Below are 19,570 nucleotides of genomic sequence, written 5' to 3'. Positions count from 1 at the left end.
CCCCAGCAGGTGGGCTGCAGATGAACACACAGCACAGAAACACATGGCAAACAAAATGAGCCCAAGCACAAATTCAACACTCACACAGAATATAACCAAACACCCAACTGGACACACAGCTTGTCTAGTCACACAGACATACCCCACACAGATACACAGCCACCTACACAGACCATATGTCACCAGCAATGTAGGACTACAAATGTGAAAGAAAAAGTGATCTGCACATGAATGAAAGGGCAAGGAAACAACCAACAAGCATATGTATACCACATGCAAGATAAAAAACAAATGACAACACCCTTACCCCATCGAACCACACATGGCTGCTACAGTGAGTAAAATCAAACCACAGCCACTCCATATGCACCAACCCATGGAGACAGCAAGGCAAACCATGTATATGCCAGGAATGAAAGGAAGTCACAGAAGTCGGACAGACACCAGCAACATATTAGCATCAAACTACTTGATAGATGAGGGTCAGCAGCACCACACACAGGGCCTATTTACAAACTCCATAACTGACAAACACAAGTAGCATCCTCCACGCATACCCCCAGCCACACATGCATCACACAACACCTTTGTTAAACACACAGAAGGGTGGCAACAATGTCCAGTCAGCACATTGTCTGACAATCCCAACACTGCAGACACAACATACCCCAACACAGACAAGAGGTGCATCATCTTCAAACAAACATGGACACAAACAAAGACCAATGGTCATACAATGAAACACAGACAGACATACCACACCATCCACAAAGTCACCATGATGTCAAACTGTACTACCTGCATGCACATGCACAATCCTGACAAAAGAAAGCTCACACATGATAGGAGAAAACACCCTTGGAGGCACACAAAACAGGCCCAGGAACAACAATACCCCTAAGTGCATGTGACCGACACACAAGTAATGCACACCACACTTGCAACACACATCTGGATGAATCACAGCACACTTACAAAACACACACACTCACATGCAAATAAACCACACACTGAGCAACTGTCAGCTTCAAGAGATAGATAACACAGACCAAACACTGCACACATCCACATCAAACACACAACAGATGCACATGCCAACGCCTCACAGTGCCCAACACAGCAGGACATCAGGGGGTGCACACCAGGCAAGGACAAGGCAACATACACTCACAGCACTGCATGCATGACAAGCAGTGTGTGCACAACAAACATACCAGTACCACACAGATAAGAGTGACCCAACAGGAACACACACACCACCAACCAGCACAGCACTGACACAACATCACCCTCAGAAAGTGAAGCAGTACCACAGCAAACACACATACAGCCAATACAACACACACACATGCACAGGTCAGGGACTCCCATGTGACAACACCATGACTAGAGGACTGTGCAGCACAGACAGCAGAACTGCAAATGAGCAAACATGTCTGCAAAACAAAACAAGAACATCACATATAACCAATTGGTCTACTGTCATCAGTGGCACATTCGTCCTGTGCACAGATCAGCACCACAAAACATAGTGAAGCCAATGAACTGATGGGGAGGCACACACACTGGCAAGCCAAGGGGACAGCTGACATGATAGTGTAGTGGTGAGTACGACAGTAGTGTATAGGTGAGGAGTACCCCATACCAATATAGATGAAGGGCACACACACAATGGGTAGGCATACGAAGCACAGATAGGCAATGGTCTTATACCACACCCCCACATGCCACAATGGCTACAAAATAGACACAAGTGACAACAATGCATGACAAAACACACCCACAATTTCAGTGTGGCTGAGCAGGACTGCACAGTGACCACAGACAGTTACTAAACACATGGCGGATCAACAAAACACAACACTGACTTGCCAGCCACACACCCTGCATACTCACAATAGCCACTAACAAGTCGTCCCCCACAAGTGCAAGGACACACCAACACACTGTATAGTGCACAACCTACAGCTCACACGTGCACACAGTCACAAGCGCAGGGATGATCAACACAAACAACAGGCATACAACTCCAGGATGACACGTGTGCATTTCACATAGCAGGGGCACACACACACCAACACCAATGACAAAGTCACACCTTCACACTGCACACCATATGCCCACACAAGTGCAAAAATAGGAAGTAACGCATGTGACAATGATGACTGGACGTCACTAGATGAGCAGCCGCGGCCCGTGGAGGGAGTTCCGTGGGGCGGTAAGGCGGGGCGGGGGAGGGGCAGGGTGGGGGGTCTTAAAAACCGGAATATGGATAATTGCAGGTAAGTAAACAATTAAATAAATAAAACGTATTTCGTAGCGCGCGCTGCATCGCATTTTGCGATGCAGCGCGCGCTACGAATTTCGTTTTATTTATGACCGGGGAGTGAGAGGCCCAACTGAGGTAGAGCTATCAGTGGCTTGGGAAGCCAGAGGGCTGATTGGACCAGGTGGTGTAGTGGCACATGGAGGAGGACTCATGCTGACACAGTGTGGGTGGGAGATTGGGGATTCTAAATGGCTTGCCTGACTTTGGATCAATGGGAAGTGGTGTGGACACAACAGGCACACGCATCAGGTGCAGATGCTGGCCCTCCCTCTGGGGACATGCTGGATCCGGCGGAACACTTCGCCTGGCCTTGCCTCTGCCCCTTCATCCCCTGTTTACCAGGTGTTCCCCCTACAGTGCCCTCCTTTCCATGCATCACTGGGCTTGGAATGGGAGTAGAGGTAGTGGGTGAATCTGCCTTAGAGCCCTTCTTCTGTGTAGCCTTGGTAGGCACCACCTTCTCAGTGGGCACAGAAACTGTCTGCTTGTATTTGTGAGATGCTTTTGGGACAGGAGAGTCCTTGGCTGGGGATGCCTCTGAGGCACTTGACCCTGAGGTCTGCTTCTTCACTTTTTGGGCCTTGGTGTCGCCTGAAGGGGTTTTCTCTTTGTGCTCTGGGGTGGCTTTGGTTTTCTGTGGGGATGGTGTCTGCGGCCTGGACCGCTTGGGCTGCTGCTGTGTGCTACGTGTGCTATATCGTGACCCTGAGGTTTGTGGAGCGTGGTCACTATCGTCATATGTGGCCACTGGCATGGGGGTAGACAAAGGGGCTGGAGCTGGACTACGAGATTGTGCCAGTTGAAGGGCTGCTGTCCCTGCGGAGGACATTGACTGGACAGTCTGGTGCAGCCCACCCACGTCTGAATGTATGCCCTCCATGAAAGCAACCACATGTGCCAATTTTTTGTCGTGCTCTATGAATGCATTGAGGAGAGCTGTCTTGCCTACACACAGCTGGCACAAAAGGTCCACAGACTCATCACTGATGGCAGCAGGGGGGACAGGGGAAGGGGCAGCGGTACCTGGGGTGAAGGACAAACTTCCCCTCTTACTGGTGTGAACACTGGCAGCACAAGCGGAAGTGGCTGTGAAGGTGGGCACTGTTCGCTGTGTGGCGGAAGATGATGCAGACTCCCAGTTCCCTGTGCCCACCAACATGGATGCATCACCGCTGGCATCAGATGAGGTAGAACTTTGCATCCCGGGCTGTGATTCCTCCAGTAGACTCTTGTCCCCCTCCGAGGCGCTGGTCACTTCTGTGTCACTAGGCTCCTGTGCAGCTGTTGTGCTTGTTTCCCCACCACTGGTTTCTGTCCATTGTCCCTCCGTGACCACGGGAGATGCTGCATGAGAGAGATAGATGTAGGGTCAGTTCAGTGGCAGCAATGGAACAAACATATGCAAGCAAAGCAACACTGAGGATGACTAAATCTACATGTTGCATGCCAACCTGTGCAATAACATTGTGCAAGCACACTTTTGTCACTCAAACAGTGCGTGTAAACAAGAAAACCAGGCAAAAGTGAGCCATGTGATGACCACACAGCACAACATCCTGCATGTGGCTCTGTTCAAACAGTAACACAAATAGCTCAGACATGAAGCCCACCGCACAGAATGCTATTGAAATGCCCAGTACACAAATTCCCTTAGGTAGTACAGGAAGGACATATGCATGACAGCTGCACCCAGCACAGAGGCCACTCACAAGCCACTGCATCACACTACCAACATCACATAGCCCAGCGCAGGCACAGGCTTGGTACACATGCAGCCACACACAGCCAAAGTCACCCTTCCCAGAATACTCACCCCCATTTTGCTGCTGATGCTCCTTCAATCGTGCATCCAGCTCAGGGTGTGTCACAGCCAAGATGCGGCACATCAGTGGTGTCATGCTGCGTCGTGCCAACCTGCCCCTGTGAGGGAGCAGCCCCAGTGTCATCTCCGCAAAGTTCTTTGCCAGCCGTGAAATGTTGTTCCACCTCTTGTGGCAGTGGGTGCGCCGGCGGTTTGACACATCCAGGGACCGCACCTTGGTCGCAATGGCCCTCCACACGGCCTTACGCTGGTGTACTTTGAGCTGCAGGCATGGGAGACAAGAGTGGGAAAACATCAGTGACACAGTGTTATGTAGCAAAATCCCTCAGTACAGTAGCATTATACTGACTCATCCCAACTCCACAGATATGTCTTGCAGAGACAGGAATGCATCTCACAGGGTACATCTGCATGTGAGAAGCACATGTAAATGTATGCAGGTATGAGGGGGGGACAGTACCTGCACATCTCACATCCAAGCAGGATGCTAGCACAGAAAGCCATGTGTAGTCTGCCCACATCTACTGTCCATTTCCAGGTAGAGCAAGACATACGTCACATGTCTACGTGTGTTTGGGGGCAGACTCACTGTGTCCAACACTGCGCAGGCCTCAACAACCTTGCCCTGTGAATAGCTCACTGTGTCATGGATGTTACATTGAGGGACATGATCTCGCAAACCCACACCCTTCTCACAGGGCCAGTCGTGTGCAATCTACAGGGCTGATATGGCTCATAGATGGAGAGTCCTGCAAAAAACACACATGTAACACTCTGTACATTCAGTGATGGGTCCTTGTCAGATTGGGCGGTGACTGTGCAAGCCATGTGGGCTCACACTGAGATGGACTACAGGGACCCACACAGCCATTCACATAAGCAATCACTGTCCTGACTCCTGCATTACCAACTTGCTGCATCACTGTATGGCTGACAAGACATGTCCCTCCAATCTTCATGTGCAGGCAGGGAAACGTGTGAAATAGGCTACACACCCCTTAACCATGGAGACAGCATGTTAGGCAGTGCATGACCCAACCCCACACTCTAGGGCACATACTGCATCAGACCGACTACATGTGTGCCCCCACTGCACTCTCTCCCCCACTGTTGAAGACTTACCACGACATTTGGGGCACCATATAGCCTTGGGTACTGTGTGAGCACCTCGTCCACCAGGACCTCCAGCTCCTCGCTTGTGAAAGGACTGGCACGGATCTTCTCAGTCCTTGCTATCACTGTGAACATGAGACAGCAGCGGCGGCAGTGGCTGGTGAGGGGTCTCAGGCAGCAGTCCCTGGAGACAGCAGCAGGTGAGGGGTCTCAGGCAGCAGTCCCTGGAGGCAGTAGCAGGTGAGGGGTCTCAGGCAGCAGTCCCTGGGAGCAGTGGAAATGTGAGGCTCTCTCCCACACATATATAGCCCCCTGGGGTCGTTTCAGTGGTGCTAAGCTGCTGCAATTGTTGTTTCAGGTCGGCCTTTTTCAAATGCATCCAATGACCGGCTCCGCGGTGGTGGAGCACGCCTACTGCCATTTTCAAAATTATATCAGGCTACCGCGATTGCGGTTTCCATTGGCTGTAAGGGCATGGTCCATGGTGGTGACACTCCGCAGGGGACAGGCGGTAGCTACCGCGATTCTGGGGCCATGCATTGCTATGAGGGACCGCGATTTTGGTGGCGGAGCATGCCAACCGCCATTTGGCCATGTTTATATGGCTATGACTACTGCACATGTATTTTGGGGATTGGTGGTGACACACCACTGGTACGAGGCGGTAGCCACCGTGATTCCGGGGCCATGCATTGCTATGAGGGACCGGGATCTGGATGGCAGAGCTGTTTGACTGCAGATATGGACACACCATGCTGTCTCAATGTACAATGGGCATTTCCCAACAATGCACAGTGAGCACATGATAAATGGCACGACATGAAGCACACAATACCAATGTGATATTTTTACCACTGCTGCCTACACATGCTGTGTATGTGACCTAGACCATTGCCATGTAGTCACTCACATTTCACTTGTGATGTTGATGTGCATGTACACCGATCAGTGTTGTGTCATTCTCTGCATTGGGTACATAGTGCAATGTGGTAGGGGCTGCCAAGGTCCCAGTGATGTATGTGTAAATGGACAATGTGCAGTTTTGACTTTCCAGTTTTCATGGCTCATGCATGCACTTGTGGTTTAGGCACAGCTGACATGTATGTGACAGTGGTGTTCTGATTTCCCACATATGCTGGATGGCATACTCTCTGTGCAGCTTGTGCTAGATGTGGCCATACCCCTTGGTGCATTTACATGGCCTGTATTTTTGTGGCGGCAATTGCTGTGTGGAAGGGGACAAGTGTGCAAGTAGTGTAGCAGATGTTGTCCCTACATGTAAGGTGGTCTATGACTCAACAATGAGGCCAGTAAATGTTGTTGTTATGTCACTCAAAACATGAGAGATTGTATATGTGTATTGTTGCATTGCATTTACATGTGTCCCCTTTCATCTCCACTAGGAGGAGACCAAATATACATCGACCCTTCGTTGTGATGGCAGACATGGAGAAAGAGGAGATCATCAGGAAATTCCGGCCGGATCGACCCACCCTACAGAACCTATGTGCTATGTTGTAGCCCCACCTGCAGGCTCAACGGACTTATCCAACTGCTTTCACCCCAACATCGAAGGTGATGGCAGCCCTGCATTTTTTTGCCACTGGACCATTCCAGTACACGGTGGCCACCGCTGCTGGGATGTCGCAACCCATGTTAAGCATGGTGCTATGTGACGTCCTGTCCGCTATGATGATCTACAAGGACAGATATATACATTTCCACAGGATGCATGAATTGGCGGCTGTAAAAGGTGATTTCTATCCTCTTGGCCAAATCCCCAATGTTGTGGGAGCCATTGATGGCACACATGTAGGGTTGGTTCCACCGCAGGCACATGAGTTCTTCTACAGGAATCAGAAACATTTCCATTCCATCAACGTGCAGGTGGTGTGCCAGGCAGATATGATCATCTTGCAAGTGTGTGCCAAATTTCCGGGCTCTGCCCATGACTCATACATCCTGCGCAATGGCATCGTGCCACAGCTAATGGCTAATCTTCTTTCAAAGTGTGCAACCGGCGTGCTGTGTGTGTGACATGCTGTCCTCTGCCACAGTTGTTTTCAAGAGTAGGTCTGTGTACCTCACACCTAGGTGACCCTGCAGATCCCAACCGTCCTTGGTTGCTGAGCCCACTGCGCAATCCCCGGACACCGGCTGAAGTCCGCTACAACGATGCCCATGGAAGGACCCGTCGTGTGGTGGAGTGTACTTTTGGTCTCCTGAAATCACGTTTTTGCTGCCTGGATAAGACCGGAGGTGCCCTGATGTACTCGCCCAGGAAGGTGTGCCAGATTGTTGTTGCCTGCTGCATGCTCCACAACCTGGCCTTATGCAAGCAGATCCCACTGATTCTGGACGATGATGATCAGCCGAGGCCCCCGCCTGCAAACCAACCCATGTTCACTGATGAGGATAGTGGAGAGGAGGAGGGTGTTGACCTGCGTGAACAGCTCATCAACGGCTACTTCACATGAAGATGAGTGACAAGATACAACGGGACCATTGTCTGCTGATGTTGTTGTTGGTGAAAAGGTCGATGTGACCTTTGTGACTGCAGCCTGTTATTGCATCAGTGTTGGATGGCAATGTTAAGGGGACATAGTAGTTATGCACAGCTCTGGGAGGTCTATGCCGGCACTGTTACTCATGCTAATGTGTGCAGTTTTGTGTACCTTGCTGACATCTGCTGTTTGTGACTATTGTTCTGTTGGTTTTCCCTAGGTCCCTTCAGTCTCCCCTTGCCTACTGACAATCCGTGCTCCTATGACATTATAATCATGGTAAATTCTTTACATACTGTGATAAACATGGAGCAGACACAACAACATTTGTGTTTAAGTAGTGTTTATTTACAAGGGATGAATGTGACAAGGGAGTGAATATGTACAAATATGTGAATGGTGGTGCACTTACTTCAGAGTGATGGAAGATGAGACAAGTCCAACAGAGGGATGCCATTAACATGGCATTGTGGAGAAGGATAGTTGGAATGATGAATGTCCAGGGGAAAAAGAGTGCCATCATGGGTGGCCTCATGGGTTGCGTTTACCTGGACCCTTTCTGCGGGTTGGGCCCAAAGAATTTCCCCTTTGTTTCTTGGCAGGGACAGATGGACCTGCAGCACCAGTGGTGTCCGATGAATCGGCCCCCTCCGTGCCCGCAGGGGAGGATGGACAGCTGGCATCCTGCTGTACACCGGAGGGAGGTGGAGGTGTTGGCTGGGCTGCAGGCCTTAGCCGAAGTTCAGTCACCAGCTGGCCCAGGAGGTCCACAATTTGACCCATACGATCGTCCATGGACCGAAGCACCTGAGTGAGCTCACAAGCATCCTGGTGGGCCAGGTCCATCTGGCCCTGGACATGCTCGTAAGCCTGCATGACCCTGTTGATGTTGGCCAGGGCTTCGGTCCCATGGTACTGGAGCCTCTGTGCCTCCCTGGCCCTCGCCCCTACCCTGCTGTCGTGCACCTGTTGCCTCACCACTGTCTGCCCATCGGTACTTGGGCTGGCTGCAGCGGTTGTTGGGGTGGGGTGGACATCCTTGGAGGCAGGGCGGATGTTGCAGGCAGCACTGGTGGTAGTGGTGGTGGTGGTGGACACAGGGGTAATTCCAGCAGGGCTCGGCGTAGGGGTGGCTGGTGTTGCTGAGGGTGTGGTGGCGGCAGTGGTGTCCCGGAACCGGTTTGGCAGTGGCATGCCAGCCGTCCAGCTTCCTGGTCCAAGTCTGAGTCGGGGGAGTCTGCCCCAGAGACTCCATGGCCCAACGGTGGAGGAGACTGGATCACCTGATAGGTGTCCTGGTCCTCCACGGTCAGTTCTTGGTCACCTGTGGTACAGAGGGGAGATGATCATTGACGTGTACACCTCAAGCTTGCTGATCACTGTCTCTAGTTCACAGGTTATGCATAGCGCAATTGACTATTTCACACATTGTATGTGTGCACAGTGGTTAACATTTTGACATGATGTGGGGGTACATACAAATTGTCGGCCATGGGGTGACATGTGGATGGATACCATTCCTCACATGCATATTTCAGTATTACAATGGAAGGTTGTCAACTGGCGGATTCACCGTTCTGTGGGGAACATCTTTGCTGTTAGCTCTGCCTGGCAGCCATTATATCTGGGCATGTACTGACCATTGCCGTCTCATGCATTCCTTTGTGCTGTCCTGTGCTTTGACTTCGTAGTTCAGAGGACCATGCTTACTTACTATTCATATGGTCCTTCATGGTCAGCCCCCATATAAGTTACAGTGCACAATTGTTTTGTGCATGTTATTGCCGTGATTAGCTTTGACATAGTATTTTGTGTGTCACGCTGCTGTTCCTGTGGACGTTGCATACGCTTAGCTGTGTGCACACTGTATCTTGGGATAGTATCTGTGCCAATCCATGTGTGATATGAGGCCTTGTGTTGTCATCTGTGTCCATGCTTTTCTGTATGTATGATGGGGTGCATGCACTGACTGTTCACCTGTCCTGTTGTCACATTGTTGTGGACTTTTGGGAACATGCTTCTGTGTGGGGTAGAGTGCTCCATCCTGTTAAGGGGTGGTACACAAGTGCCTGGTGGGTGTTGTAGTGCAGGCCTCCCCCCGCCCTCCCTGGGAAGATGGGTACCTACCTGTTAGTTTGCTTGTAGTGATACGATGGCTGCCACATGCTGGAGGTGGGGGTGAGTGCTCCATTCTGCTCAGGGGTGGGACAGGACGGCCTGGTGGGAGTTATGGTGCAGGCCTCCCACATCCTCAAAGCCTTCCCTGGTGAGCTGCCTACCTACCTGTTAGGTGAGGGTGTACCATATGGTGGCTGGGACATGCTTCTGTGTGGGGTGAAGTGCTCCATCCTGCTCAGTGGTGGTACAGGGGGACAAGTTGGGAGTTGTAGTGCAGGTCTACCACCCCCAGAGTCACCTCTCTGGTAAGATGACTGTCTACCTGTTAGGTGAAGGTGGCCCATACACTGGCTACCACATGCTGGTGGGTGGGTGAGTGCTCCATCTTGCTGGGCTTGAGTGGAGGGCTGCCTGGTGGGTTTTGTAAAGCAGCCTTCCCCCCAACCCCTCCTGCCCTCCCTGGGAAGATGTCAACCTACCTGCTAGGTGTTGATGAACACTGCAATGGCTGCCACATGCTGGTGGGGGGTGAGTGCTCCATCTTGCTGGGCTTGAGTGCAGGGCTGCCTGGTGGGTGTTGTAGTGCAGCTTTACCCCAACCCCTGCCCACCCTGGGAAGATGTCTACCTACATGTTAGGTGTAGAAAGACACTGCAATAGCTGCCACATGCTGGTGTGGGGGGGGGGGGGGTAAGTGCTCCATCTTGCTGGGCTTGGGTGCAAGACTGCCTGGTGGGTGTTGTAGTGCAGCCTTCCCCCCACCCCCCACCCTCACTGGGAAGATGTCTACCTACCTGTTAGGTGTAGATGAACACTACAATGGCTGCCACATGCTGGTGGGGGGTGAGGGCTCCATCTTGCTGGGCTTGAGTGCAGGGCTGCCTGGTGGGTGTTGTAGTGCAGCCTTCCCCCCACCCCCCTGACCTCCCTGGGAAGATGTCTACCTACCTGTTAGGTGTAGAAGAACACTGCAATGGCTGCAACATGCTGGTGGGGGGGTGAGTGCTCCATCTTGCTGGGCTTGAGTACAGGGCTGCCTGGTTGGTGTTGTAGTGCAGCCTTCCCCCCACCCCCGCCCTCCCTGGGAAGATGTCTACCTACCTGTTAGGTGTAGATGAACCCTCCAATGGCTTCCACATGCTGGTGGGGCGTGAGTGCTCTATCTTGCTGGGCTTGAGTGCAGGGCTGCCTGGTGGGTGTTGTAGTGTAGCCTTCCCCCACCCCCTTGCCCTCCCTGGGAAGATGGGTACCTACCTGTTAGTTTGTTTGTAGTGATACAATGGCTGCCACATGCTGGAGGTGGGGGGTGAGTGCACCAGGGAGGTGACTCAGGGGTGGGTCAGGAGGGCCTGGTGGGAGGTGTGGAGCTGGCCTCCCACACCCTCCCAGCCCTACCTGGTGGGCTGGCTACCTACCTGTTAGGTGAAGGTGTCCCATACACTGGCTGACACATGCTGGGGGAGGGTGGGGGATGTGTTTATGTTTATGTTTATGCGATTTTTATAGCGCGCAACTACCCGGGGGTGTCTCGGCGCTCAGAATACAGGACCATCGCTGTGGCAGAAATTATAATGAAAAAAACCAGGTTTTTAGATTTTTCCTGAAGCTGATGAGCGTGGGGGCGGTTTTGATGTAGAGGGGTAGTGTGTTCCAAAGTTTGGCTGTGGAGATCGAGAAACATCTGTCACCCCAATTGGCCCTTTTTGTACATGGGACTTTAAGCAGATGAGCTGAAGACGAACGTAGTGTTCTTGAGTGTTCAAGCGGGCAGAGGGCATTTTTAAGAAACTGTGGGCCTGAGTTATTGATGGCTTTGTATGCAATGCATAGTGCCTTAAATTGTATCCGGCTCCTGACTGGGAGCCAGTGCAGCTGTCGAATGTAAGGGGAAATCGATGTGAACTTGAGGATGCTTAGTAAGATTCTGGCCGAGGCATTTTGGACTATCTGCAATCTGTTAAGTACTTTTTCCTGGGTATTCAGAAGAAGGGCATTGCAGTAATCTGTTCTCGAAAAGACCAAAGTGCTGATTAGGGTTTTGCCAGCTGACGAGGGGAGGTATGGTATCAGTTTTTTTTATCTTTTTCAGGATGTAAAAGGATGAGGAGACCACGGAGTTGACATGTTGATGGAAAGTCATTTTATTGTCGAATACGACTCCAAGGTTACGAACCTTAGTGACAGGTTGAGGTGGAGCTCCCATCTCGGGTGGCCACCATTGGGGGGACCAGATTAGTTCCAGTTTCCCGAATGTCATCACCTCTGTTTTGTCAGAGTTTAGTTTGAGACAGTTTGATGACATCCAGGAACTGATTGCCCGCATTCCCTCTTGAAAATTTGCCGCAACTGATGTACCATCGTTGTGTACAGATAGCACCAGTTGTGTGTCGTCAGCATAGGTTGTGAGGGCGATTCCATAAAATTTTATAACCCTCGCTAAGTCCGAAACATAAATGTTAAACAATGTCGGACTTAGCGAGGAGCCCTGTGGTACTCCGCAGGGAAGGGTAAAGGTGTGAGAGGTGAAATGTCCCATTTTTACTGTCTGTGGACGGTCAGCCAGGAATGAGGCGAGAAGTTCTTTGGCTTTATTCTGAATTCCTATTGCTGAGACACGGTCGATCAAGATGACATGATCGACCGTGTCGAAGGCTGCAGAAAGATCTAAAAGTATTAGTACTGCCGCTCCTCCCTTGTCCAATGTCATCCTTATTTCATCTGCTGCTTTTAATAGCGCGGTCTCGGATCCATGACCCTGTCTGAACCCAAATTGGGTATCATCCAGTAGGTTGTTTTTGTCTATGAATTTCGATAGTTGTATGTTCATTGTTTTCTCGAAAATTTTAGCTGGAAATGGAAGACATGCAATGGGTCGGTAACTGGCGGGAAGGAGGGGATCAAGAGTAGGTTTTTTTAAAAGTGGTTTGATGATAGCCTCCTTCCAAACTGAAGGGTATATGCCAGTTGTAAACATAGCATTGCAGATGGTGGTCAGAGCGGGGGAAATAGCTTCAGGGATGAGGTTGAGGATGGAGGGAGGACAAGGGTCTAGAGGTGATCCTGATTTAGTGCCAGAAACAAGTCGTCGGACTTGTTCCTCTGTAGCAGCTTCGAAGACCGAGAAGCTAGGTGCAATCCTGGGAGGTGATAAAAGGGTGGTGGTAGAAGGGGGAGAGTGGGTGAAGACTGAGAAAATAGCAGTAACTTTGTCTTCGAAGAACTTGGCGCGAGAATTGCAGAGGGCCTGTGATCCGTCAAGGCGGGGGGCGGGAGGGTTAGAAAGATGAGTAACCACCTGAAACAGTTCTCTTGCGGAATTTTTTGCCTGATTGATTTGGGAGGCGTAGTAGAGTGTCATTTCCGAGGTAATAAGTTTTTTATTTTTAGAAAGGGCGCTTTTGTAAGCAATTTTATCCGTGGGATTGTAGTAGCGGCGCCAGTGTCTTTCTAAATTCCTGCAATGTTGTCTCTGCAGTCGTAAGGATTCCGTGAACCACGGGGCCGAGGGGAGCTTTCTGCTGCGATGGGAGGTTTTAAGGGGAGCTAGGTTGTGGCAAGCTATGTTTAGGCTGTTAAGATAGTTAGTGGAAGCTAGTGTGGGATCCTGTTCATTAGTGGTAATGCTGTCGAACAGCATAGCCGCAAGATGAGGGGGATTGATATTTTTCCAGTCTCTGAAGGAAATGGGAGAAGATGATGTGGAGGGGAATGGAAGGGGGTTACGTTTTATGGAGAAACAGACGGCTGAATGATCAGTCCAAATAAGAGGGATTACATTAGAAACCAAAATGTGTAGATTGCTGGTAAATAACCCATCTAGTGTATGTCCCGCTTTATGGGTAGGCTGTTTAACAATTTGCTGGAGACCGGCTGCTGCTAGGTCGTTAATTAGCGCCGAGGTATCAGGGTCGTGTATCGCTTCAAGATGGACATTGAAGTCTCCCAGTATGGTGAAATGTGGCGTTCCTGCTGAGACCTCGATTAGATTGTTAAAATTGTTGAGAATTTTCAATCTGGACCCGGGGGGGCGAAAGAGTAACATGCCTATAAATGATTGATTACCAGAGAGGCTGATGGTAAAGGAGAAAGCCTCACACTCACTGTATTTAGACCCCGTAATTTTTAGCTTTGAGATGGTTCTTATAAATGATGGCTATCCCTTCACCCTTTCTTTTAATTCTGTCTAGTCTGCAAACGCAGTAATTTGCCGGGGTAGCTGCTTTGAAATCTGGACCAGAGGAGTCATCCCCCCAGGTTTCTGTAATGAATAGTAAATCTAGGTTATGTGACTCAATGAATTCTGAGATTTCGATTTTGTGTTTGGGGACAGAACGCACATTGATAAGTGCTGCTAAGACCTGGTGAGGGGAGATAATGGTGAGGGTAGGAATAGTGCAAGTTGGACATTTGTGAGGACCTATGATAGGATTGGTATATAGCAGATGTGGTAGGGAATGTGGCAAGTCCACTGAGGTCTTAAGTTTTAAGAGTTGATCGGAAGTATATCTGAATGCGCTCGGTTTAAGCGAAGTGTGAAGCGCAGCAGAGTCAGGGGGAGTAGCCCTAGGCCCGGCCTCGGCGCGGACGAGCGCAGACGAGCTTGCCTTAAGCGCGCCTTCGGCGTGCACTCGTCGCGCTCGCTGCGCTCGTCCGCTGCGCGTCCGATGGGTAAGCATGTTTTAATGAGGAAGAAAGGGGGAGGAGAGGGGGCGTGGCCAGCACGAGTGGGCATGTCCGCTGGGCCCGGAATGGCGGCAAGATTGAACCAACACTCACCCGCGGCAGCGTTCAATCGGCTGTGCGGGGTGTTGGTTAGCTGAAGTGAGGAATGGCCAGAGGGGTGAGTGCATATAAAAACACAGAATTATTATGGCAACAAAGTTTTTAAAAGATTTTAAAATTGGCAATGTGGCTCCCGGCTTTTCGCCTCAGGAGGGGTTCTGCAATGCGACGCTATCGTTCAGCGCGCGTTTATGTATCCGGGAGAGGGGGCGTGGCTGTGTGCTACATCCTGCTCTGGGGTGGTGTAGGGGAGCATGTTGGGAGTTGTAGTGCAGGCCTGCCACCCCCAGAGTCACCTCCCTGGTAAGATGGCTGCCTACCTGTTAGGTGAAGTTGTCCCATACACTGGCTGACACATGCTGGGGAAGTGGGGGTGTGTGCTACATCCTGCTCAGGGGTGGTACAGGGGAGCATGTTGGGAGTTGTAGTGCAGGCCTGCCACCCCCAGAGTCAACTCCCTGGTAAGATGGCTGCCTACCTGTTAGGTGAAGGTGTCCCATACACTGGCTGACACATGCTGGGGGGTGAGTGCTCCATCCTGCTCAGGGGTGGGACAGGGGTGCCTGGTGGGAGTTGTGTTGCTGGTTGCCTATACACATGCCACCCTGTGAACGTAGTGTAGCTTTGGGGTGATTCGGATGGAGTGAATGTTCCATCTGTGAGACGTGTGTTGTGTGTTGTGTTGTTGGTGACTGGACTTGTGCCTAGGAGGTGTTACTTTGTAGTTGTGCGAGACATTACATTGCAGTGTGATGGGATACATGATTGTACTTACCAGCCTGCACTCCCCCAGCTATTCCTGCGAGACTCTCTGGGTGCAGGATGGCAAGCACCTTCTCATCCCAATCAGTGAATCTTCTGGGGGGGAGTGGAGAGCCACCGCCAGTCCCCGTGGCCAGCTCGCGGTTCTTGGCCCTCTTCTTCTTGACTAGTGTCTTGAGGTCATGCCACCTCCTCATGATTTCCTGTTTGTTGTGCGGGGTGGTCCCTACTGCATTGACCTTCTCAACTATCCTTGCTCACATTTGTGATCTGGTGGCTGCTGGTGTCTGTTGGACCAGGGTGCCAAACAAATGTTGCTCAACCCTGATTATCTTATCTACCAATACCCTCAACTCAGTGTCTGTGAATTTTGGCTTTTTTTTGTGTTGCCATGGTGTGTGGTGTGCCAAGGGGTTAGAGGTGCAGGTGTGGAAGTAGTGGTTGTGGTGGTGATGTGTGTGGTGTTTAATGTGCAAAGGTGTTTGAGATGCAGGTGTAGTAGTGGTGGTGGTGGTGATGTGTGTGTGCTGTATTCTTTTGCCTCTCCTCTCTGATCTGGTGAATGCCCTTCTCTTCTGTAGTGTTGCAAAGGATTGTGGTCAGGGAAGGGGCTGGTTTTATACTCAGCTATGTGGGTGTGTCAGTAGGGGTAATTTCTCTCAGGTGTGTTGTGTGGGTTTAAATGGGATTTGTAGTTTTTGGTTTTGGCATGGGGGTATGACTTTGGGTTGTGTTAGGTGGTTTGGGGGGCAGGACTAGTTTGCTGGGTGCACTTGGTAGCCTTGGTGAGTGTTTTAAGGTCGGCCGCCATTTTTTTCACGGAGCGTCCGCGGCGGTGGCTATGCTCCAGCCCCTACGCCGTATCTCCCATTCATCACTGTTTGCGACAGCGACGGACAGAAACAGTGGAACGTAGCGCGGTTGCATTGGGGATATCCTAATTTTCCGGGCATCGACTCCGCTGTACTGGCGGAGGGTTGGTGTGTTTCCGCCACGAATCCAACCACTGCGGATGGATTTTTGACTGCACCGCTCATGTCCGGCGGTCTTTTGGTGGCTCTTACCGCCACGGTCGGATTTTTTCAGCGGTTGATCCTAATGAGTTCGGCGGTGTTGCCGCGGTACCGGCGGGCGTTGTTTTCCGCTACCATTGCAGTCGGGTGGTTTTCCACCCACCATCGTAATAGGCCCCTAAATGTGGTAATCAGATATATACTTGTTAGCAGGGGTAAACTGTGCAGAGTCCTATTACCAACAAAAACAGGTTCAGTGTAAAAGTACAAATCTGGGGGAATCTGATACAAAAGAAAGTAATTTCCAACTAGTATGTAAACATTTTTTCAATCTTCATCATTTGCTAGTTTTCATGTACCTTGGCATCTATAATTATTGGGCTTGATTCAAAAAGCTAAACTTAAACTTTTCTGTAAGTTTCGTTTTTTGCAATATACAAAGCAATCTTTACGACTGCCTATCTTTTCATGTGCTGTGTCTCTGCCATTAGTGCGGACACTCCACAGCCGTGAAGATACTACTCGTAAAATTCTTTTTTTAATTGCAAACAATCGTAACTTACATAAAAATGTAAGTTTACCTTTGTGATTCAGACCCATTGATGTGGAAATACATTTGAAACATAGACACAATGTTCAAACAATTTCTCCAAGCACACAGAATTTTGAAGCTGAGGTCACGGTTTCAGAAGTCTTTTATTCCAACGTCTTTATAGGTGCCCATGTGCCAACACTTGTTACGTCTGTAGCTGTTTCAGTTACAGCAGACTTCATCAGGGCAATACATTATGTCTGTTAAAGTAAATTACTATTCTGGTCCAAAGTGTCAAATGAGTACGTAATAATACGAAGAAATATTTTATCCTTCATTCAATATCTCAAATCCAAAAGTTGAGAAATGATTTGTTCCAATAGTAAAGCATTGAAAATTCCGTCGTCCAGTACGTGAGGACAATTTTTGGTGTAGAGATAGAGCTATAGACGCAACATGTGTTGGCACATGGGCACCTATAAAGACATTGGAATAAAAGACTTCTGAAACCGCAACCTCAGCTTCAAAATTCTGTGTGCTTGGTGAAATTGTTTGATTATCTCGGGACTCGGTCCATGTTGAGAGGGATGGTTGGCTTCCTCTCCTCCTGAAGCACCAGTTGGGCAATTTATCAAACCATGTTTCATATTTTTTACTTCTTTTTGAAAAGTGGTAGAGTGCGCCAAGTATACCTAGCCATTTCTTGCTTACTCATAGGCACAATGTTCTGTTTTTTAAATTTATTTTTTTACATTTTTCAGTATTAGCACAAACGATACCTTTATATGACTAGATATGCGATCTATGTACACATTAATATAGAAACCCAATATTTCACGTGGAGATCGTATGGTTTAGATAACTTGAATGTGGCAAGTGTGAATGAAAAATGGGGACCCTTTTTAAATGAAAAAATAATCATTTACTTTTTTTCTAGGTGTTTTGCAGTGTAACAGTTTTCCATAGACATGCTCCTCATCAGAAATCGATTTCCAAGGAGGGTGAAGGCTTCTATGTTGGAATTAGGGTAAATATTAATATGTCTATAAAATGTATTTCCTGAAAAGTCAAAATACGAATAATGTAGTGCGGCAGACTATTTCGAATCAATATTGTTCAAAGCGAACCACCACTTACATTTCTGCACATCTCGCAAAGCAAAAAGACTCATATTATTTTCAGTGTACTATGCACTCGAGTATTTCTTTCCTAGTTGTTTTCATATTACTCCAAAATGAAAAAAGCCACGAAAACACTAATATTCCCCTCAAATAATAGCAAATTCTAAATATAACCACAAATAAATACATCTGAAGGGGGAAAGCCTTTGGATGACATAAAACCAATACCTCTCCAATTTTAAACATAATAATATCTAGAGATTGTTAAAAATTGAAAGTAGAATTTCTGTGGCTGTAGAATAAACAATTTTAAGACTAGAATGTATTGGCAACATACGTTTCTTAAATTCTATATACATTTTTTTTAATCATAAGTATATATCAATATTTATGGATGCAAAATGATTTGCCATTTGATATCATCATGCTTCCCTACATTATGGTTCATTCCCTACTTGACTTTTACTTTTTCTCTTTTTATTTAAATCGCTCCCCTGTATTTGCGTTACCTAAGCGTTGAGGTGAGAAAAGGAATCATTTTTCTCTTAACGCTTCTCGTCTTGTTAGTCATTCCGTAAGCTACATATGTGGTAAACTTAACAATGAAATCACAAATATGATATATTAAATGAATAGCAATGTTCGGTCGTGCCATCAATAATGTTTAAAAGGATGTATTTAGGCCTATTGGCTTAATCCTACTGCTACCCAAAATTAAATGACAATATTCGTTTTCGGGCACTTCTGTTTCTTCAGTCGCACAATGTTTCAAGTTGAAACGAGGCTGTCCTCGCAGTATATTTTTCAGTTGTTACTTCATAGACGAATAGTGCATACCAATAAGGTAATGTTCAATATGCGATTTATAAACTACGCAACTCCATCTTGGAGATGTGAGAGCAAAAGGCGTGTCATGTTCACCTACAATTGAAAAGTATGGCATAGGGATCCCTTGCACGTTTCAACGCATCAACAATATATCTAATCTAGTTTACAATGCGCGAGCCAGAAGTGATGATCCGGTTCGTGTCCAAATAATATCAGGAGACAAATTCAAAAAGGCATTTATACATTGGGGCAGATTTACAAGCCCCTTGCGTCATGTTTGCCACTTTTTGTGACGCAGCGGGGGTGTAAAAATTCCGGCGCATTTACAATGTGATACATCAAGGGAGATGTGTCCTGTTGTAAAGCCCTGCGTCACATTATACCTGTGTCAAGTATAATGTATGCAGGGTGGGCGTTCCCACACAAAAAAGCATCCTAGAAGTGACACAGTGAAATCTACTAGAATTCACAGCGCCACTTCTAGGACGCCACTGCGTCAAAACCTTACGGCTGCTTGGATCAGGCATAAGGTGTGACGCAGCACAATGAAGATAGGCCTCCCCATGCATTTATGGAGTTGCGTCTTGCTTGCGACACAACTCCAGCAATGCATGCCTTTTGCTCTAACTGATGCATCCGAATTTCT

At 48.9% G+C, this 19,570-nt stretch overlaps 1 protein-coding gene across 1 annotated transcript in view; it reads left to right on the top strand.

Moving 5' to 3' along the window:
• Positions 1 to 19,570, top strand: part of LOC146857060 (von Willebrand factor D and EGF domain-containing protein-like) — a 1,714,722-nt gene that overhangs the window by 678,579 nt on the left and 1,016,573 nt on the right. Inside the window, 1 exon segment of the mRNA XM_085647013.1 lies at positions 17,913 to 18,002. Coding sequence (XP_085503139.1) covers positions 17,913 to 18,002 — 90 coding nt within the window.

This window comes from Triturus cristatus, chromosome 3_2, assembly GCF_964204655.1.
Source record: "Triturus cristatus chromosome 3_2, aTriCri1.1, whole genome shotgun sequence".
NCBI lineage: Eukaryota > Metazoa > Chordata > Amphibia > Caudata > Salamandridae > Triturus > Triturus cristatus.
This window is presented reverse-complemented; position numbering and strand designations above follow the sequence as displayed.